This window comes from Lynx rufus, unplaced genomic scaffold, assembly GCF_022079265.1.
Source record: "Lynx rufus isolate CCGP_SWC_20201006 ecotype Redwood Valley unplaced genomic scaffold, mLynRuf1.p SCAF_17, whole genome shotgun sequence".
Taxonomy (NCBI): domain Eukaryota; kingdom Metazoa; phylum Chordata; class Mammalia; order Carnivora; family Felidae; genus Lynx; species Lynx rufus.
This window is the reverse complement of record NW_025814831.1, coordinates 12,170,280-12,192,771: the sequence shown is the minus strand read 5'-3', so window position 1 is coordinate 12,192,771 and position 22,492 is coordinate 12,170,280. Positions and strand designations below refer to the sequence as shown.

General features: G+C 39.8%; 1 protein-coding gene across 2 annotated transcripts in view; it reads right to left on the bottom strand.

The window, feature by feature from the left end:
* The window catches only part of BTBD7 (BTB domain containing 7), an 87,723-nt gene that overhangs the window by 5,607 nt on the left and 59,624 nt on the right, over positions 1-22,492 (bottom strand). The window contains exons 4-10 of one of the 2 annotated variants that reach the window (XM_047080179.1): positions 19,548-19,756; positions 17,966-18,041; positions 13,350-13,510; positions 9,660-9,803; positions 7,301-7,490; positions 4,102-4,280; positions 2,158-2,604 (exon numbers count right to left, since the gene is read on the bottom strand). In XM_047080179.1, the coding sequence (XP_046936135.1) occupies positions 2,158-2,604; positions 4,102-4,280; positions 7,301-7,490; positions 9,660-9,803; positions 13,350-13,510; positions 17,966-18,041; positions 19,548-19,756 (1,406 nt within the window). Of the gene's footprint in view, positions 1-2,157; positions 2,605-4,101; positions 4,281-7,300; positions 7,491-9,659; positions 9,804-13,349; positions 13,511-17,965; positions 18,042-19,547; positions 19,757-22,492 lie in introns of those variants that run through there. The other variant, XM_047080180.1, reaches the window with a different exon arrangement.

Genomic DNA, 22,492 nt, shown 5'->3' with positions numbered 1-22,492 from the left:
CTGTACTGATGAGCCATGGCTTACTTAACCATTCTCCCACTGCTGATATGAAGGTTGTTTCCTATTTCTCATTATCATAATCAAGACTGTAATGGGGGTACCTGGCTGGGTTGGTGGAGCATGTGACTCTTGATCTTGGGGTTGTGAGTCTGAGCCCCACATTGGGTGTAGAGACTACTTAAAAACAAAAGCTTAAAAAAAGAGACTGTGACAAACATACAAATAAATTACCTTTAAAAGGAATTTTATTTAAAATAAAAAGTAAGGGGACTAGGGTGGCTCAGTCAGTTAAGGGTCTGACTGTTGATCTTGGCTCAAACCATGATCTTGCGGTTGGGATCAAGCCCCAAGTCAGGCTCTGTGATCACAGCACAGAGTCTGCTTAGGATTCTCTCTCCCTCACTCTCTCTGCCCCTTCCTTGATCGTGTGCACGTCTGTCCTCTCTGAAAAGAAACTTAAAAATAAAATAAAATTGAAAAAAAAAAAGAACTTCGTAATTGTAAAACCGAGGGCCGGGCCAACAGGATGGGAATTTGCCTTATCAAATACTATCGACCTCTGTTGCTTCTTCTTTTTTTAGGGGCTTGGGAGGACAGGTGGGAGAGTAGGTAGCAGGGTATAAAGTGAGGAAAGAATATAATTTTACCCAAGGTGTACACTAGTCCACAGATTCCAAAGCTGTATTAAAAAAATTTTTTTAAATGTTTATTCATCTTTGAGAGACAGAGAGAGACAGAGAATGAGCAGGGAAGGGGCAGAGAGAGGGAGACACAGAATCCAAAGCAGGCTCCAGGCTCTGAGTTGTCAGCACAGAGCCCGATGCGGGGCTCGAACCCATGAACTTTGAGATCATGACCTGAGCCGAAGTCGGACGCTCAACTGACTGAGCCACCCAGGCACCCCTCCAAAAGCCATATTCTAATAAAGATTCCCTGAATTAATATATGTATCCTTTGTTTTTTTTTTTTTTAATTTTTTTTCTTTAATGTTGATTCATTTTTGAGAGAGAGAGAGTGCAAGCGGGGGAGGGGCAGAGAGAGAGGGAGACGCGGAATCCGAAACAGGCTCCAGGCTCTGAGTTGTCAGCACAGAGCCCGACGCGGGGCTTGAACTCACGAACTGCAAGATCACGACCTGAGCCGAAGTTGGACGTTCAACCGACTGAGCCACCCAGGCGCACCTCCAAAAGCCGTATTTTAATAAAGATTCCCTGAATTAATATATGTATCCTTTGTTTTTCTTTTTTTTAAAAATTTTTTTCTTTAACGTTTGTTCATTTTTGAGAGACACAGAGACAGAGTGCGTGTGGGGGAGGGACAGAGAGAGAGGGAGACACAGAATCCAAAGCAGGCTCCAGGCTCTCAGCTGTCAGCACAGAGCCTGACGCAGGGCTCGAACTCACAAACCATGAGGTCATGACCTGAGCCAAAGTCGGACACCCAACCGACTGAGCTACTCAGGCACCCCTCTTTTGTTTTTCTATTGAAGGCCACTGATAATGTGTGACCGAGCAGAAGGACTTAAAAATCACTATTTTGTTTCAAAGGTATTATATAAACAGAAATTCAACCTTTCATTCAGTGCAAAACTGAGCAAGGTCCTCGCTTAATTTACTAGCTATTAACGCTAGCTACTGTGGTTCCTAGTCAAATGAGCCTCCTGACGGAAGAGCTTGCCAGAGGCCGACACAGGCATGAGGACCGATCATCCATCTACTTTCTGAATGGGGAGTCTTCTGCCACATTGCTCCTGACAGTACACTTAGCTATAAATAACTTTCCTTTCCTACCCCATCAAAGCATTTGGTAGAAGAGCAGATTCTATAGAAGAGAAGCTAGGGCAGATTCTAGTCATGTGTTTGAATGGAGCATCGTGAAACCGAGAGCATCCAGTGGCACTGCCCAGTAACATCATCCCTTCTAAGTACCTACAATGAACACAAAGACAAGGAAGGTGCCAACCACCCTCCCCACACACCCTCTCTTCCTGTCTTCTCACTTGGCCTTACCTCCCTCTCTCCATAGTCCTGGAGTCCACGCTTTCGGCTTGGTGGCAATACTTCTGGGCACTGCTGAGTCCCACTAGGGCTCTTGGAAACCGCCTCTCATATTCCATGAACATTTTATTTGCCCTAAATTAGTGAGATGTTAACTTACCACTTGTTTCTCAGAAGTTACTGCTGCTGAGGTGGTGGCGGTGGCGGCGGTGGCCACAGTCTGTCTCCCCAGTCCTGTGGTGTTGGTGCAATCAGGTGCTGCTGCTTTAACACCTGGCAAGTAGACGGGAGGGGGGCCGGCTTTAGGGGCCGTTCTGGAGTGAAACAGTGAATGATTACAGGGATAAGAGAATGAACGCGAAGGATGCTGGCTGGGAGGTCTTTGTTTCCAGCCTGCTTTGAGTTGGTTATGGATTGGGGTCGCTGGGGGGTGGTACGGAGGTGGCGGTGGGGGCAAGGGTGGATGGAAGGCCACAAAAGAGTCCAGATCTGTAAACATGGTTTCTGCAGTGGGGGTACTGTTAACTCGACATCTCCCAGACTGTCTCATTGTCAAGAGCGGACTTTCATCCCCAAAACGTTCATCCGGAAAGAACTTGTGAGGATTCTGAAAGATTTAAACAAACAAGACATTTATCAGCAAATTTTCTAGATAGAAATTTACAGTCTGAGAGCATTAAGTGAGATCCTAAGAAAACCACATTCAGCAAGAGTAAAAGGCACAACATTATTTCTCTAGGCCAGAAGCCCAAGAAAAATTTACCTTAATAATAGCACAAAAGGATAGAGTGGAGTCTCTGTAGCCTAAGATACAGCTATCAAGGAGAACAGCTTAACTAAATATTCCAGCAAGCAGGTTGGTAATCTCCTGCAAGATTATGTGATAATGCAAAAGCAGGAAATAAAACCTAATTCAAATGAGTCTCTGCTGAGAAAATAAAATTAAATACCAAAGGACAAAAAGGCATACAAGTAAAGATCCTCCTAGAACTTTCTTACAAAACATCTGCACTCTGTCTGAAATAAAAACTATAAAGTACTAATCCTTACCTATTACATATAACTCAGTTTTATGAGCATTTTGATAAACATTATGTAAGAATACTTAATCTGTAAAACTTTAATGCAATTTAAGATACCAAATTAAGATACAGTTTAGAATGTCAAGGGGGAAAGAAATGTATAGTACACAAGACTATTTCATGGATGGAATCCACAGCAAAAAAAAGAAAATCAAGAACCTATAAGTGGCCTGCTCCCTTGCCTAAGAACATCACACCACATTCCCTTTTGAAGACTCCAGCTAAACAAGTCTAGAGTCAGTGGCAAAAAAAATTCAATCACTTGGCCAGACAAAATTAAATTTTACTTTAGGTTCTGATTTAGTGGCTGTGAGCAGACTACTTTACACATTCTTCCTTCACTGCAAAACCAACGCTCTTGCTCCTGCTCCTGTACTTGGTAACAAGGGAGTTTTTTTCCCCATGCTGGTTACCAAACAAAAAAAACAAAAAAAACCCACATTCAGTTTTTGATTCTCGTGCTTATAGGGTTTGCAACATCATGCAAAAAATTTCTTATTATACGGAAGAGGAGGGGAGAGGAATAAGAGGGGCATCTGGAAGAGCTGTTAAGTCTGGTAGTAGGCCACAACCCGAAATCTAGAGACCCAACGAGGGGCAGAGAGCAGTGGAAGGTCAGAATTTTCTGCTTCCTTTTTCACCTTTGATGGGCATGCACACCATTAACTTTTAGCAGGCCTACTAGGTATTAAGAGACATAGCTGCTTACATACAGCACCTCTTGTCTTCACAACATCCACTTTATTGGTAAGGAAACTGATACTTGGGAGTGGTTAAGCGGCCCAAGTTAACTGGTGAGCAGCAGAGCCAAGCTGTAACTTCAGCTCTCCCACCAGAGCCCATGTGCTCCATCTACTCCACACCCCGCCTCTACCCAGGGGGGACTTCCAGGCTATCCCAGACCCATGAGGCAGTGAAAGGGCATGCACTAAGAAGCAGATGCGTGCTGGGAGGGCTCCTGGAATGTCTGAAATACCATCTGCACAGGCTCCCTATTTCACACAGTCGAATGCCATCCCCACCTGCAAGAGCTCTGCAGCCGCGTCTGCAAGACCGAACTCTCTTAACACTCGAATTTGAATTTCATAGCTGACCGTGGCGCCTTCCCCACAGTTGAGTGCATAGGCTCTCTGCACCTGCTCAGTGTGCCGTAGTTCCTGCAGACGTCTAACCATGTCTTTCATAATGAGGAGACGAGGAACTGAAAAAAGAAAAACACTCTGTAGGCAAAATATCTGAGCTGCATCAAAGGTCCCCCACTGAGCACAAGCAAGAAGGCCTGTGTTGTTCTGCATTAGAATTTTAATTTCCTGGAAAATACTAATTTATGTGCTTCTAATTATTTTTTAAAGTTTTAATAAAATTTCACTGTGCTCAAAATGCTGCTGATAATACGAAACAGTTACTGAACTGTCTTCTTAGTTCACAACCTAACTAAAATTTTACTTGCATATATTCTTTTCTACATCTCAGGGTATTTCAGAAATCTTTTAAATATATTCATTCTTTTATTCAAATAAGTTTCTGAGTCCTGGTTATGTGCTAGGTATTGGGCTTGGGTACTGGGGTGCTCAGAATCAAAGATATGATCCCTGTCCTCGAAGAGCTCTAGTTTTAGTGAAGTAAACTGAGTAAAGCAGTAGAGCATAGGCCCTAAGCGGTCACAAAGGCAAACATGTGAAGGATGCTGACGGGACGTGGAGGAAGGGCCCACCTCAGATGGAGGCAGGCAAGAGAGGTTTCCTGGAGGAGGGGAATCCTGAGTGGAGTCTTGAAGAATGAGAGAAAACCCAGGCAGGTAAAGAAAGCAGAGTGAAGGTATGTGTCTCGAGCAGAAGGACAAGGCATGTGTCAAACACGCAGGTGACAGTATGGCACAAGCAGCTGGCAGCATTAGCGAACTCAGGGTTCATAGGTACAAGCAGGAGTAGTGTTAAGAGAGAAGGCGAGAAAGATGGGTAGGAACAGATCACGAATGAGCCTGCATATTACGATAAGGAATTTAAATTCTATTTTGTGAACAACAGGTACTCCCTTGTGCAGGGGAAGGAAGGACAGGATCAGGGCAGTGACAGAAAGCGTGCTCTGAGAACAGTGTAAAGCAGGGGTTGGCAGACTACGGCCTGTAGGCTGAATCAAGCCTGCTGCCTGTTTTGTCAATAAAGTTGTACTGGCACACAGCTACACCTATTTGTTTACGTATTGTCTGTGGTTGCTTTTGACAACAGAGTCGAGTAGTTGTGATGGAGACTGCATGGCCCACAAAACTTAAAGTATCTACCAAATGGCCTTTCCAGAAAATGTTTGCCGAGTCCTGGTGTAAAGGCCAGAATGGGAGTAAGGTTAGAGGCAGGAACACCAATTGGGAACCTAGACTAAGGCTATAGGAGAGGGTGGGAAGTCGAGGCTGGAGTCTTCTATATCTAAGAGACAAACTGACTAGAGTAGCCACTGGTTATTATTTCTGGGGAAAGGGAGCGACCATTTATTGAGTGCTTACTTTGTTCCAGGCACACTCCTAAGCATCTTACTCATGGGACTTCCTTGAATCTTCATTAACAACACTAGAAAGGAGACATTATATCCATTTTTCAGATGAAGAAATTAATGCTAAGTAAGTAACCTTACCCAAAGTCACATAAAAGTGGCAGAGCCAGGATATGAGCCCATGAGTCTTCTCCAATAAGCTACATGGCCTTCCTTAGAGTGTGGTGGGCAAGGAAGAGGGAAGTATCAGATAACACCAGAACAGGACCAGGTCTTGTTAAAGCAAGACAAGAAAGGCAAGTCCTACTCTTCTGAATGTACTTAATTGTGAATGTCTTTGGGCTTTTTAGATTCAGTTCTAAGATTAAATTATGCTATTTAATTGTATTAATTTGAGCTGATAAAAACCGGCTAATTACTGTAGCTTCAATATCTGCATAAATCAGCTACAGAAACATTTCTCTTCATACTGTTGTCTAATGTATACTTTAAATAAATGACAGTCAGTATTTTGTCACTAGTGGCCAAATCTGATAAGGCCAACAACTGATCAGACATTAGTCCCAGAATAAAATGTGTTCAATTAAAAGTTGTTATTTTTTTTAATTTATCCTTAATTAAAACAATATTTATAAGCAGAAAATGAATGGGGCTAGTTCTTTTCCTATTTATTTATTTATTTATTTACTTTTAATGTTTATTTATTTTTGAAGGAGAGAGAGAGACAGAGAGTGAGCAGGGGAGGAGCAGAGAGACAGAGAGAGACACAGAATCCAAAGCAGGCTCCAGGTTCCAAGCTATCAGCACAGAACTGGATGCGGGACTCAAACTCACAAACCGTGAGATCATGACCTGAGCCAAAGTCAGATGCCCAGGCACCTGAATGGGGCTATTTCTAATAACGCTATACAGTTTGCAATGTGTTTGAATTTTGCAGTAGTAATTGGCAAGAGCTGTAAATCTCTGACCACCTAGATCACTGTGCATTTTCTTACCTTAAAGATGGACACTAGAGCCCTTTGGTTAAAGTCAACATCACCTGATGCTCAGAAAATTTTGGATATAACAGTTATATCTCAATCTATGGTCGATTTCCCCAAAGTCATCACATAAGCCTGCACTACCAACAGAATTCACAGAGCAGATCCTGGGAAGCTGGATGGATCTCTAGGAAACCAACAGTGATAACATTTCAGGGGACATGTCTAGACTCAAAAGATACAAGTTTATAACTCAAAGAGTCTTCTGTGAGAAATGCTTTATGGTGATGAAAAATCTGAATTCCTTTGAACTAGTGGTTCTCAACAGGAAGCGATTTTGCCCCACAGGGCACATTTAGCAATGTCTAGAAACATAAAAATGTTTTCAAAGGGTGGTCACAAAGGGGTGTGTGTGTGTGTGTGTGTGTGTGTGTGTGTGTGTGTGTGTGCATGCTACTGGCATTTAGTGAGTGCAGATCAGGGATGCTGCTGAACACCCCACAGTGCACAGGACAGCCTCCTCAACAAAGCATATGTCAAGACAGCTTAGGTTGAGAAACTCTGTGCTAACCGGAAAACCTGTATACACCTGTTACTGGAAAATAAAATATGAAACAAAAAACCGAGCTTATTATGAAAACAATGAGTAATGAATTTTGGAAAGCTGAGAGAATGAGCACATATAAAAAAGGCTACAAAAATGATCAGATTATTCATTTAAATATAAATGCCTGACAGAAGGCTACTGCCTCACCTGGAATTTCATTGGCTACGACTGAAGGAGGGCTTGACTGGTGACTGCTGATCTGCTGGTGGCTCATCATGTGACAGCACTGTGGCACGGCGGTGCTAACCATGTAAAGCGTGTCTGGCACATTGGACATCCTAACCATTCGCAAACGCACAAGATCTGTTTGTTCCACCATCATCTCGTCCAGCACTGACTGAAAGAACAATTCAACATGAAGAGTATCAGTCAACCATCTCTGTAAATCACATCCGGAGAAAGATTATTACCTTCAGCATATAAAACGGGAAGTAATTTATTGTTTCCAGTGTATGAAGCTTTAAAATAATGAAAGGAGAGGGGCGCCTGGGTGGCGCAGTCGGTTAAGCGTCCGACTTCAGCTCAGGTCACGATCTCACGGTCCGTGAGTTCGAGCCCCGCGTCGGGCTCTGGGCTGATGGCCCAGAGCCTGGAGCCTGCTTCCGATTCTGTGTCTCCCTCTCTCTCTGCTCCTCCCCCGTTCATGCTCTGTCTCTCTCTGTCTCAAAAATAAATAAAAAAACGAAACGTTAAAAAAAAAATTAAAAAAAAAATAATGAAAGGAGAAAGAACTCCTATCTCTTTAATTTTGTTGTTTGTTTGTTTGTTTTAGGTAGGCGTCACATCCGGTGTGGAGCCCAACACGGGGCTTGAACTCACGACCCTGAGATCAAGACCTGAGCTGAGATCGAGAATCGGACGCTTAACTGACTGAGCCACCCAGGAGCCCCTTTACCTCTTTATTTTTTTTTAAAAGCTCTTAAAAAAAATTTTTTTTTGAAGTTTATTTGAGAGATAGAATGAGTGAGGAAGGCAGAGAGAGAGGGAGAGAGAGAGAATCCCAAGCAGGCTCCACACTGTCAGCACAGACCCCAATGCGGGGCTTGAACTCACAACCGTGAGATCATGACCTGAGCGGAAACCAAGAGTTGGACATTTAACCAACTGAGCCACCTAGGCGTCCCAACCTCTTTAATTTTTAAAAAATATTTCTGCAGCATCTTTGAAATAATCACCTTCTGAAAAATTTGCTTTTAATTGAAGTATTTGAAATTTGAAGGAAGGTATAAAATCAATCAGAAGTAATTTATATCTAAAGTTACTATAAAGAAAACAAGGTATACATGGGCTAAATATCAGATCCAACAAGAAATGTTCAAAATATAAAATACTGAAGATCAACTTTAAATTCAACAGATCTATATATAAACCCAATTGTTAAGTTAGTTTCAGATGAATTTCAACTGCAGAATGTCCAAAATGAAGTAATGTATAAACCTTTTCCACATTTACTGAGGGCAATTATCTATCAAGTGTGGGTACAGCCATCTGGGAACAGGGAAGTCCCAGGAGGACTATCTGATCAGCTCCCTGCTGCCCCATTCTGAGACAGAGCCGAGTGCGAGGTAGTTTATTACAGACCTTTTATCATCAGCTGCAACCCTGGTAAAGGCTGTGATACTTGTGTGCTGTTAAGGACTGAACTTACTTCTGAAAGACGAGACCCAACCATTATGCTTTTTTCCCGATTTTAGACTATTTAAGTGTCAACTACTCAGTAAGAGATAGATTATCGATCTAGTCAATAAAATTAACTTCTCACAATCCTTTCACATATCTTAAGTTAGGAACTCCGACAATCAAAAAAAGAAAAAATTTAAGATAACTTAATTCTATACCCAAACAATGCTTTCCCTGTTACTTTGTTTCAGAAAGCTTAATGGTGATTTCTGACTATCAAAGAGTGCCAGTTCCTCAAAAGGCTGTCTCAAAGTTCTCATGGCTAAATACAGCTAATAAAAATCACAGTATTCCATTTTCACATTACCATATTTTCTTGGAGTTCTTCATGTTATAATACATAATTTACTTAGAAAGCCTGAAACTGTCTTAGTTTTATGTACATATTCTGAAACTAAAATATAATTTCCAGAAGCCATTACAGAAGCATTTTGCAAGAAATTGTGTCATTTCTTTAGTTTAAGAAAGACAAAATGTGTGCAATCTTTTCAGAACATTATTCCCATCTTGAAGATCACAAAATACTGACAATCATCTCCGTAAAATTAATTTTTTTCCAAATTAACAATTTGCAACACAACTAAGATAAGAAAAATGTAAAATGCAATTTAATATAAACGAAGTTACAAAGACATGCTTGATAATTAAACATTTCAGAAAACTGTTCTGGTGAGTAAACTAGAGTTTACTTTCACTTTCCCTATTATCGAATACTTAGGCTATCTCTAAATATTTTTTACAATGCCACAATGAATATCTTTGTGCTTATAAGCACAAATTATAGTTCATAAAAGGCACTCTAATAACTTAAAATGATTTTCATTACCTTTGCTTCCTCCACATATGGAGAGAATAGCCGAGGACGAACATATATTCCAGCATTTTTTTGCCGTAACCAGGCATTTGACTTTCCACCCTCTGTTGTAGGAAGCATATCTGATGGAGGAGTACTAATCAAGCCTCTTTTCATCTTGGAAAAAAAAAAATTTTTTAGATGAACTAGAGATTTGAGTGAACTAGAATATTACTAAGATAAATAATTATACCTATAAATCATAAAAATTTAGGGATAGATGTTAAATTTCAAAATACTCCTAATGTTTAACAATATTTCAAAAATTCAGCAATAAAAAGGTACTACAATTTACCACTCTTCTCTATACAGAGGAAAGATGTTTTTAAAAGAAGAGCTATAATAATTACAAATATAATGAGCTGGACTAGTTTTCAGAACTTTTAATGAAAACCAAATTCTATTTTTTTCCTTACTCATCTAGACATGGATTCCATCCTCCCCCCTCCCCCCAAAAGACAAAGGAACATCTTGGGCCTAGATCTACAGTACAAGGAGACAGGCAGTCTGCATGGTGGTTAGGGGCGGGAGCTCTAGGGGAAGGAAGACTTGACACAAAACCCTAACTCCCCATTTAACAGCTGCATGACCACAGACATGTCCCTTTTTGTTTTTTGAATGTTTTATTTTTGAGAGAGCACAAGCAGGGTAGGGGCAGAGAGAGGGGGACAGAGGATCTGAAGCCGGCTAACACCACTGACAGCACTGATAGCAGTAAGCCCCACGTGGGGCTTGAACTCAGGAACCTGAGCCGAAGTCGGATGCTCAACTGACTGAGCCACCCAGGTGCCCCCGCAGACATGTCCTTTTATCTGAGCTTCACTTTAAGGGCTTCTAGATGGCCCTGGAGATGGAACACTGCACATCTATACGTGGTGGTCCTGTTGTTTCCATGTCTATGCTGGGAGAAAATAAATCAAGTACCTACAGCTCCTAAGGTGGTTGTGAGGCGGTCATGAGGTAAAAGCACTCCACACACACTAGGGAGTGTTTTAAGGTTTTAACAGCATGACTAGCAAACTTTCACTGGGGACTTAGGCATGAAGCATGGAATTAAGAACAGGGATAGGTATTTTCTAAAATTTTTTTTTAATGTTTATTTATTTTGAGGGAGAGAGACAGAGTGAGAATGGGGAGAGGGGCAGAGAGAGGGAGACACAGAATCCGAAGCAGGCTCCAAGGCTCTGAACTGTCAGCACAGAGCCCGATGCGGGGCTTGAACTCATGAACCGCCAAGATCATGACCTGAGCTGAAGTCAGACACTTAACTGACTGAGCCACCCAGGCGTCCCAGAGATAGGTATTTTCTAACTCTACTAAACCAAAGTTCTAAAGTATTTTTCTAAACCAAATTCAGAGTTCAATTTGGTTTGTGTCCTAGGTTTTAAACAAAACCAAACATCGTTTCTCCAATATTAATCTCATTAAATATAATAAATGTCTAATTGCTGCATTAGTTAAAATTATTTTTAACTAATAAAATATAGCATTAGATAGTATTTAGGAAACAGGCAAAAACTCGTAACCCTATTTCAACCATAATAATGCTGATATATTTCCTGCCAGTATTTTTCAAATGGATGTTTACAGAATTGAATTCTAGAATACATAAAAATGCATTATTTTGTATACTTCTAAAATTATATTCCATTAACATTTTTCATGTTGCTGTATTAGTCTTTATGACTATTGTTCAGGGCAGCAAAATACTCTTTTGAGTAGTCATACTATAGTTTACTTTTATTTTTTTCTGTTATTAGACATTTAAGCTATTTCCAAATATTTAAGGACAATGCTACTAATGTACCAGCTATGCTTCCCCTACGGGATGGTAATATTATTTCAAAAATTATTGACTTAATAGGTGAAAAAAATGGTAACTTATGGCTTTATTTTGCTTTCTTTGGTGTGTGTGATTACTAGTGAGACTGACCATTTTTTCTAATCAGAAATACCATAAATATTTAATCATTTCCTTCTAGTTTTTCCATATTTTGATTTAATATTTAATTCTTCAATCTAACAGGGATTAATTTTGTGTGCAAGTGAAATGAGGGTTTAACTTTAAACAAATTTCCCCCAGCTCATCAGTTAGTCTAGCACCACAATGATTCACTGATTTCTGATAGATTATTATATGTTTAATTCTCTCTTAAAATTTATTTATTTTGAAAGAGACAGAGAGAGAATGAGCAGGAGAGGGGGGGAGGGAGGGAAGGAGAGAGAGAGAGAGAGAGAGAGAGAGAGAGAGGGAGAGAGGGAGAGAGGGAGAGAGGGAGAGAGGGAGAGAAGGAGAGAGGGAGAGAGGGAATCCCAAAGAGGCTCTGCTCTGTTAGTGCAGAGCCGAACACAGGGCTCAAATTCACGAAACCGTGAGATCATGACCTGAGTCGAAATCAAGAGTTTGACGCTTAACCAACTGAGCCACCTAGGCGCACCTATGTTTAGCTCTTATGTATTAATTAGGATCTTTTTCCCAGCTATTTTGTCTCGTCTGTTTTTCTATCATCACAGATTAAATATCTAAATTGTTTTGTTTTGTTTTATTTTGTTTTAAAGTAAGCTCTAGGCCCAATATGGGGCTTTAACTCAGGACCCTGAGATCAAGAGTTGCATGCTCTACCAACTGAGCCAGCCAGGCGCCCCTTGAGTTTTATAATGTATTTTAAATTCTGGAAGAGTTATCCTTTCTTCATTATGTTCTTTTGAGAGAGCTTAAAAAAAAAAATCTTACCAAACAAACAAACAGCAGGGGGGGAAAAGGGAGGAAAACCAAGAAACAGACTTAACTACAGAGAACGAACGGACGGTTACTGGAGGGGATGTGAGTGGGGGTGAAATAGGTGATGGGAATTAAGGAAGGCACTGATTGTGAGGAGCACTGGGTGTTGGTAGTAAGTGATGAATCACTAAATTCTATACCTGAAACTAACATTACACTGTATGTTAACTAACTGGAATTTACATAAAGACTTGGAAAGAAAAAAAATTTAAAAAATAAAACATTTGTATATAATGGAAAAAAATTCTTATCGGGTTTTTTTCCAGATGACTTTTATGTTTCTGAGCAGTTGAAAAAACTATGTCTATAAACAATGCACTAACGTTATAAGCCAATTTGTATACAATATTTATAATATTTATTTTTCACATCCATTAATTCAAGCAATTACTGGTTTAAAAAATTCACTTTGAAAAAATTGTGAAAGTAACATGATCAGCTCCATTAATCTTTAAAGTACAATCAGAAGATTCTATCATCCTTTTCACACTGAACCAATCTCCTGCCTTCCTGCTCCCTGATATATTGCTGTGTTTGAAAAGTCTCCAAAGGTAATTTCTACCCTTTCCTTTGTGAATAAGGATCTATTTGATCTACGCTGATAAATGCCTGAAGTAACCTCCCCTGGAGACTATCCTCTTGAAAAAGTGAGACTGCTATCCCCACTTAACTCTCATTCACCCAACCTTTAACTGTGCCAGTGGCCAACACTGGGGACATGACATGGTACAAAACACGTCTGTCTCTGTCCTCGTGGACTTCACAGTTTCACGGTACGCTTATTAGTAGAAATTATGTATGATGATTAAAAAAAAAGATAAGCCTGTACATTTTGGTACATTTTCTTTTCATGAAAGGGATGAATGAAGAAAGACACTTACTGCATCACTGAGGACTTCACTGTTTATAGGTAAGATGTGTTCAATTCGCACAAAAGGTAAGAGAGAAGAAAGGATCTCTCTAAGCTCTTCGATGTCCAGGTCTCGTCTTTTTACGCCTCTTCTGTTCACACTGTGGGCAGTGCCACTCAGTAAGTTTGGCTCTATGAGACAGAAAATGAGAAGTCTCCAACCAAATCCAAATATTCAAACTTTTCTCTCTAGTACGCTTTCAGTAACACTCTTTATACTTAGGTGCATCTGCTTTAAAAAGGATTATAAATTTTTTTTTTTTTGTCTTAATACCTTTAACAGAGATGTTCTTCGGCAAAGCAAAAGCATGATGTCAACTTTTAGGATAACTTTTTTTGATTGTTTTGCACTAAGGAATAAAGAATTATTTTCCATATACTAATTCAAAGGAGAAAAGAGGATAATCTATTAAAATCTAGTTTGACCAAGGGCTTTTTTTTTAAGCTTTCTCATTGCTGTGACCAGTTTTTAGTACAATTAAGGGCACTACAGGGCAAGTGGTATTTCTGGTCACTGTAGGTTATCAGTGTACTCATTAGGCTACCATATGTTTACCAGCAACTTAACAAGATATTAATTACCTGGTATCTAAAGCAGCAAAACCTAATGTACACTGTATTTAACTCTGATTTCTATGATAGTCTCCTAAGTTTCTTACTATGGGAATGTTACTGCAAAAAGCGACCCTTTGATCTCTGACATGCAATATATTTCCACCGTCCAGAGCAGAGAGTCAAGGTTTTCTTCATTAGGTATCAGTGAAAGGGGAAGATCTGGAGTATATATAACCTCATGATACTGAGGTAAAAAGAAAAATTAAATCTTGGGAATATGTAATCATGTCTATAATCTAGGGACTGTATTTTTCTTAAAAAACAAGATCTTTATCATTCACAAATATAAATGCTGCCTTTTTGCAAATACTCTATAGGCAAACAGGCATTTCCTTTAAATCATGTGATAGGCAGATGGATAGAGAGATAAAGAAATAATTATTTTTGAAAAGCTAAGCTTTTTCTGGCATCATTCAATAAAACTGTTGCGAGCATGTGGAAAAAAGTTTTTTTTTTCCTTGCCTTGCTATGATTTGGCTTCATACTTACACAAAGCATTGCTTTTCAAAAAGAAAATTTCCCCTTAAAGTCATGGCATGAAATCTTAGAGAAGACTCCCAAATACATCACAGCTAAGGGCAGAACCATTATATATAAAGGTGACTAAAAGGTGCAGCCTGGTTTGCTTAGGTTCCTTCTCATTCTCATCCCTGTGAAAGAGTCTTCCGTTCTAACCTGGTCTGAAAACTACTATTTTAAGGGAAATTTTATCAGGGTGCCTGGCTGGCTCAGTTGGTTGAGTGTCTGACCTCAGCCCAGGTCATGATCTCATGGTTCACAAGTTCAAGCCCCATGTTGGGCTCTGTGCTGACAGCTTAGAGCCTGGAGCCTGCTTTGGATTCTGTATCTCCTTCCCTCTCTGCCCCTCCCCTGCTCACGTGCTCTCTCTCTCAAAAAAAAAAAAAAAAACAAAAACAAAAATTAAAAAAAAATTAAGGGAAATTTTATCAAGGATGCTCATTATCTGCCCAAAATAAATATGACATTTCATCGTTACCAACCTTGCATCAGTGAACAAACCCATGGCCTACAATGATTATGAAGAATTATATACAATCTATTCTTATTATTTGTAGTAGTCATATTCTATAGAGTCATTGTAAACACTTTGTAAATATTGAACCACTGCTCCTAAGGGAAAACACATGGTTAGGATCCTGTGAGCCTGTGGTCCCAACAATTTTGTCAACCGATCAAGACATAACCTTTTTTTAAATATATGTTTCTGTTTAAAGACACCTTATTAATATATATTGCTGATTTTTAACATTGAATCATAGCTGAGAGCACTGTCCCTCATACCTGAATGAAGCTTGTTTAACTCATAGTTTCTCTGTAAGGCACATCACAGCCTTCCTCTGCTTAGGGACACTACACAGCACTAAAAGTTACACTTGGAAGCCATTGTGATCAGTGAGATCACAACCCCATAAAATATGAAAAACATGGCCCTTAACAGACTGTGAAAAGGACCTTGTTTGCAGTGTGAGAACTTCAATAAGAAGGCACAGTGTCATTCGGTTCCACCCTAAGCTGGGAACATGTGCAACAGAGAACTCAAAATTTTTGTCACTCTAAGCATGTCTGCAAATGACTGTGAAAGTGCTGTAGGTACTGATTTTGAGGCTGTAAATAAATTTTAGCAGATAGGTGAATTTGCAAATATAGAACCTGCAAATAAGAAGGACAGATGGTATACTGGCATTTCAAAAAGTCCCACATTAATAGTAGTGGCTTTAATATAAAAAACCATTCACATCTGATGGGGCACCTGGGTGGCTCAGTCGATTAGGCACGTGACTTCGGCTCAGGTCATGATCTCATGGTTCATGGGTTCAAGTCTTACATTGGGCTCTGCACTGTTAGTGCAGAGATTCTCTCTCTCCCTTCTCAGCGTGGGATTCTCTCCCAAAACAGATAAAAACTTAAAAACAATCACATCTGAGAATTGCTAATGGCTCAAGTAGGCCACAGAAAAATAAATTAGGAAAAATAAGAGGTTGTGAAAGGCAGGCTTAGCTTGCCTTAAAACGTGACAGAACAACTCTGTAAGTGCACTAAAAATCATGACTTGAACACTTTAAATAAGTGAACTTCATGATATGTAAAGTATATCTAATTAGATACAGCCATCAAAAAATGACAGGAAAGGGAAATCTGTATTTTTCTAAATTAAAATGTTTTGAAAAAAATGTTTTGATTTGGGTTTGCTATATAGAGGAACACAACACTCTTTGAGGGAAGGAGCATGCGTATGATGTTTCCATCTCTTCTGCAGTATCCCTAGATGGAAACCATTCAAAAGCATTATTTTTCCTTTACCTTCTACAAAATTTAAAAACAAACAACACATTAGGCTTTTTTTGGGAGGCAGTCCTATCTTTTTTTGTTGAGGTAAAATTCACATAACATAAAACTAACCATTTTAACCTTTTTTTTTTTTTTAAAGATTATTTTGAGAAAGACACAGCATGAGTGGTGGGGGCAGGGGCAGAGAGAGAGGAGAGGGAGGGAGGGAGAGAGGGAGAGAGGGAGAGAGGGAGAGAGAGAGAGAGAGAGACAGAGAAAGAGAGAATCCCAAGCAGGCTCTGCGCTGATGCAGGGGCTTGAACCCATGAAGCCATGAGATCATGACTTGAGCCTAAACCAAGAGTCGGACACTGAACTGAGCCATGTAGGTGCCCTACCATTTTAACCATGTAAAGTGTATAATTCAGTGGCTTTTAGTATATACAAAGTTTTTCTAAAAAAACAACAAGAAATTTTTTTAAATGTATGTTTATTTAGGGGCGCCTGGGTGGCTTAGTCAGTTAAGCATCCAACTTCAGCTTAGGTCATGATCTCACAGTTTGTGAGTTCGAGCCCTACGTTGGGCTCTGTGTTGACAGCTCAGAGCCTGGAGCCTGCTTCGGATTCTGTGTCTCCCTGTCTCTCTGCTTCTCCTCTGCTTGCACTTTGTCTCTCTCCCTCTCAAAAATAAATAAACATTAAAAAAATAAAAAAATAAATAAATGTATGTTTATTTATTTTGAGAGAGAGCATGCACATGAGCAGGGAGGGGGTGGGAAGGGAGGGGGAGGGAGAGAGGGAGAGGGGGAGAGAGGGAGACAGGGAGAGAGGGAGAGAGAGGGGAGAGAGGGGGAGAGAGGGGGAGAGAGGGGGAGAGAGGGGGAGAGAGGGAGAGAGAGGGAGACAGAGGGAGAGTGAGAATCCCAAGCAGACTCTGCGTTGTTAGCACAGAGCCTGATGTGGGGCTCCAACTCATGAACCGTTGAGATCATGACCTGAGTTGAAATCATGAGTCAGAGGCTTAACTGAGCCACCCAGGTGTCCCCAGTGTAGACAATGTTACACACACACCACCGCTATCTAATTCCCGAACATTTCCACCAACAATATGCTTTGGTAATATTTTAATCATTAAATAAAAATTTCATTCTAATACTTCTATAAATTGGTATATAATACTCCATGTATTATTAAGCACATAGAGAGGTAACATTAAAAGTATGCTTTAAAGTTGTAAAATGAAATTTTCTGGTATATTTCTTTCTTTCTTTCTTTCTTTCTTTCTTTCTTTCTTTCTTTCTTTCTTTCTTCTTTCTTTCTTTCTAAATTTTTTAATGTTTATTTATTTTTGAGAGAGAAAGACACAGAGCACAAGCAGGGAAGGGGCAGAGAAAGAGGGAGTCACAGAATCTGAAGCAGGATCCAGGCTTTGAGCTGCCAACACAGAGCCCGATGTGGGGCTCGAACTCATGAACTGTGAGATCATGACCTGAGCCGAAGTCAGACGCTTAACCGACTGAGCCACCCAGGCGCCCCTCTGGTATATTTATTTCTAACAAAGTGTACTCTTCTCCACTAAAAATTTCTATTTTCACCAGGCAATAGTGGCTACTGTCAAGACTGATACACAGTATGCTTCTGGGTAAAAAAAACTTATAGTATAAGCTAATTTTCTGAGCTTACCTCTGTCAGCTATTCTTTTCATCAACTGATGCTCACCCCATTTAATCAGATATTTAAGGATATCTTGTTCACTTGCCTATAATAAAAAAAATGGTTTCAATTTATTTTAGCGAAATTAGATAAATGGCAAATTTCATAATGACTGCACCTAGGTGATAATGTACACGGTGCACAACTTAGCTACATTTCACTATACACTGGCTGTTTGAAATGTTCCATTAAAGCTGTGGTCTACCAACACCAAACACACAAGACCACTCTGCATGGGTTCTGTCCAGTAACCTACCTCTTGGCTCCAACTAAATCTTTTATTCCTGTGTTCGTCTTTATCCTATTCTCTTCACCTATTTTAAACTTACTGTTCCTTCTGTATGGTGTCTACACAGCTGCCTTAAATTCTTTTTGGGACAAGGTGGAGATAAATAGATGAAACTAAAAGTGTACAGATACCAAGTGATTACTATCTCCTGCAAGAACAGAAAAAACAGGAATGGCAACCTGCTCTGGCAGAGAGACTACCATCTGCACACGGTATGCTACTGGCTGGTGAAGGACCCTTCAAGCACAATCTGCGAAATGGCAAGGTGCCTGTCATTTTTTGCACTTTACTGAAAATCTTAGAGCAAATCTAGGCTGCTCTCAAAGGTTTTTACCTTATAAGCAGAAATGCAAAGCTTTCTAAAGACAATAATCTGAAAGACCTGACAAACTAACTCCCATGATGTACGCAGTCTGGATCAGGACAATGAAACAAGGTTAATGAACGAAGATCCTAAATAAATCAAATCCAATTACGACATTTGTACTGCAATCAAATCACAGGTGCTAAGTGCATTATTTACCTCTGCGCTTAGTTTCTGACTGGGATGGAAGCAGTTTTACAATTTTCCTAGTACAAATATAAAGAAAGAGGAAATGGCTCAATGGGTTTATGTTTTTATAACATTAAAACTGTTGTATAGTTTCCGGCATAAAATTCATACAACCAATGCCAAAAAAAATTAAACTTGAACATATGTTACTTGAAAGTATTTTTTGCAATATTTTAAACCTATTGTTGGTTTAAATTACCAAATTAGATTGACATATATGAGTCAATGACACAAGAATTTGCTAAAAACTACTTCTGATTAAAAATAAATAGTTGAAAACATTATTGTATTTGGGAAAGGCACACACACTGAGTTTTTATAAGCACTTGAGTGGATCAGAAATTGAATACTACTCTTACTGTGTGCTTAAGCTACTGTCTACAGTCTAAGTATCTGATACTCTACGAAAACCAATAAATTGTTATAGTGAATTAATGGAAGCCAAGAAAATCACTGTTGGGATATGCTTCTGACCTTGCCTACTGCCTCCACCCCTTTGGTGTAGGTGGTTGGGACCTGGGCTTATTCACAATGCTGAGTCATAGCAGCAGGGGCACAAAGGGCCAGAGAGCCAGAAGGCTTTTCCTGTACACATCTGAAGAGGGCATCCCTGGGTGGGCCAATCTCCCTAGATGGGAGAATAGAATATAGATGGGTTTTCTGGTGCACATATGGATGACAATGAATTTGAGAGGTGTATAAATGATTACCTGTAGGTAGTCAGACTGGATAGCAGTAAGCAGATGATCTTTGCTGAGTTCATAAAAAACATCCGAAGTCATGACCTGGGAAAATTCCTCACAGAGGAAATGTAAAGCTTGTCGGTGCACCCATTTAGAGCCATATGGATGAGAGCTCCACTTGAGGATGGCAATTAAGGTATCTAATGAGATGCTCTCAGCAATGATATCCTCACAGCCTAAAAGAGAAGGCAAATACTTCTTAAGATTAATCATAAATATTGTTTATTGAACATTAGTGTGTTAGACACTATACTTAAAAGTAGCAATAGTAAAAAAGAACAAGGAAATAAATAAAATTTCATGGAAATCACCAAGACTTGGTGGAATGGGATAACAATAGGTAACAATAGACTATAACATCTTTAGGAAATCTGCTTTTCAATAGAGACAGATCCACAGAAAAAGGCAGAGAATCTTCACAATTGTTTAAAAAAATAAGTATTTCTGTGCAAATCCAACACTTTGAGTAAGACACTCTAGTGGAGAGCACTGGACCAAAGGGGAAAGAAAAGAAGGTAGAAATGATACAACTGTGGGAAGTAGCCAGTCAAAGGAAGGGGACAGATGACACTTGACTGCTAAGAGAATCCACACCTGGGAAGACAGGTGGGCTATCTTACATAAACTAGTAGGACATCTGTTCTTTGCATCATTCTAAAAACGAAAACAAAACAAAACAAACTTGTTATTATTGATAGTTTAATCCCTCAGCATAGAGACAACATAATGCAACTTCATGCTCATCTGAGATTAATTCTGATGAATTAAAATGAAAGAAGTAGGTTTTTTTTAAAAAAAATATTTATTTATTTTTGAAGGAAGGAGAGACAGAGTGTGAGTGGGCGAGGGCAGAGAGAGAGGGAGACACAGAATCTGAAGCAGGTTTCAGGCTCTAAGCACAGAGCCCGATGCAGGGTTTGAACTCACAAACCACGAGAGCATGACCTGAGCTGAAGTCGGTCCCTTAACCGACTGAGCCATGCAGGCACCCCAAAAGAAAGAAGTAGTTTAAGTGAAAAGGACCAGGCTTCTGGAAAAAGTGACTATGACACTCTATGGGCTCAAAGAAGTGAAGATAACCTGAGGATAGTCAACTATTTTCCTTAGGAAAGAGCATTTCAAAATACTGATACAAGATAAAAGTAAAATCTGAGTGACAAAGCTTATGGAAGGGAAAATTGCTGAAGTTGGACGGAAATTCTTTATAACTAAGTTTAGTGTAAAATCAAAAGGAATCCTGATAATTTGGGAGGAAAAAAGAAGCGTTTACCACTACCAACAACAAAAATGAGGCTAGAGAGGCTGCTCTCTAATGAGCCCAAGGCTTTGAAAGATACAGCCAAAAGAAAAGGAATCGATGAACTCCAGAGACTTGCAAAGCTCAACATTACTGTGGAACCATGAAAGGCAAAGACAGAAAGGCAATGACTATGGTCACCCTTTCCAGGTGATATAAGATCATTAGCAGCCAATACAGGGTGCAAAAAATAAGGCTTCATTCCCTTTTCTGATATGGTACCAGATGAGAACATCATAGAGAATCATGTAACCTGATTTCTGCCAAGCATTTAACAATATACTTCTTGATGTTTCTAGAAGACAGAGACTGCTGTCTTCACTGTATGTCTAGCACCCTCTTGCCATGGCAGGTGCTAAATAAAAATTTGTTGAGTGTGCAAACGAGATCTTTGCAGATAAGATGAAGGGCTGTAGATGGATGACAGAATGGTGGTTAAGGGAACCACTTGGAAGTGGCACTGATTAACGTGGGGGATGGAGTGCGGGTTCTGTTTTCTTGATGTTATTCAAGAACTTGAATGAAGATGTGGAAAACATGCTTCAAAATCTCCAGATGACCAAAAACTGGGAAACACAAAGACACACTGGATGACATGATCATAAGTGGCTAGACAGATGGGTCAAAATGAGGGTGAAACAGAACCAGGAAAATTAGAAAGTTCTATATTTCGATGAAAGAAAATCAACTGCACAGCAGATGACAGGAGAGAGCTAGTTTAACCACAACCTATGTAAAAATACTACCTGGGTACCTTAGGGGAATGCATGCAAGATGGGACATCGCTGCTGTAGAGCTGAAGCGATCTCAGGCTTTTAAGATTCAAGCACAGAGTCCTAATCAATGGAATAATGTTGTACTGCTCTACTGTGTATGGAGTGTTGTGTTCTACTCTGGGCCCTGTGTTTTAGATGAAGCATTGACAAAACACCAGAATTCTCAGAGGAGAGCAAAAGAATAGTAGAGAGTCTGAGCCCTGTCACAGAAGAAAAGCTCCAAGCAACCAAGATTACTTGGCTTATGTAAGAGAAACCTGAGGAGAGACACAGGAAGTGATCTTTAAATGTCTGACAGACCTTCATGAGGCAGAGGAGAAATAACCGACTTCCCTGTTGTTCCAAGGGCAGGTCCAACATGTGGATGTTAAAAGAAGGGGACTTTGCCTCGATGCTAAGACATTTCTAACAATTAGATTTGTTCCCTTCAAAAACATAAAAGGATCCTTCTAGAAAAATGCAGGAGCAAAGGCTGGCTCATCACATAAGGGACAGAGTACAAAGAACCCCTATGCTGGATATGGAGCTAAGGTCAGATAGTACCCGAGACGCTTCCATCACAAAGATAAAATCATTTTGAGAAAAGTGGTAACAGAGCATCAACATAAGAGTAATTTCATCTAAAGATTAAAGATTTATTTAACATGAGATCCTGAGAAGGAACACTGAGACCACCACAATGAAACATGCATGTAAACAACACCCAACGATGTATATATGTGCTAATGAGGAGTGAGAAATACGGAGAAGTTCTAGACAGCTCTCATGATTTTATGAGCCAAACGCCCAGCTGAGGAGGACAGGCCTCCTCCAGTAGCTAGAGGAAGACTTGTTGTGAA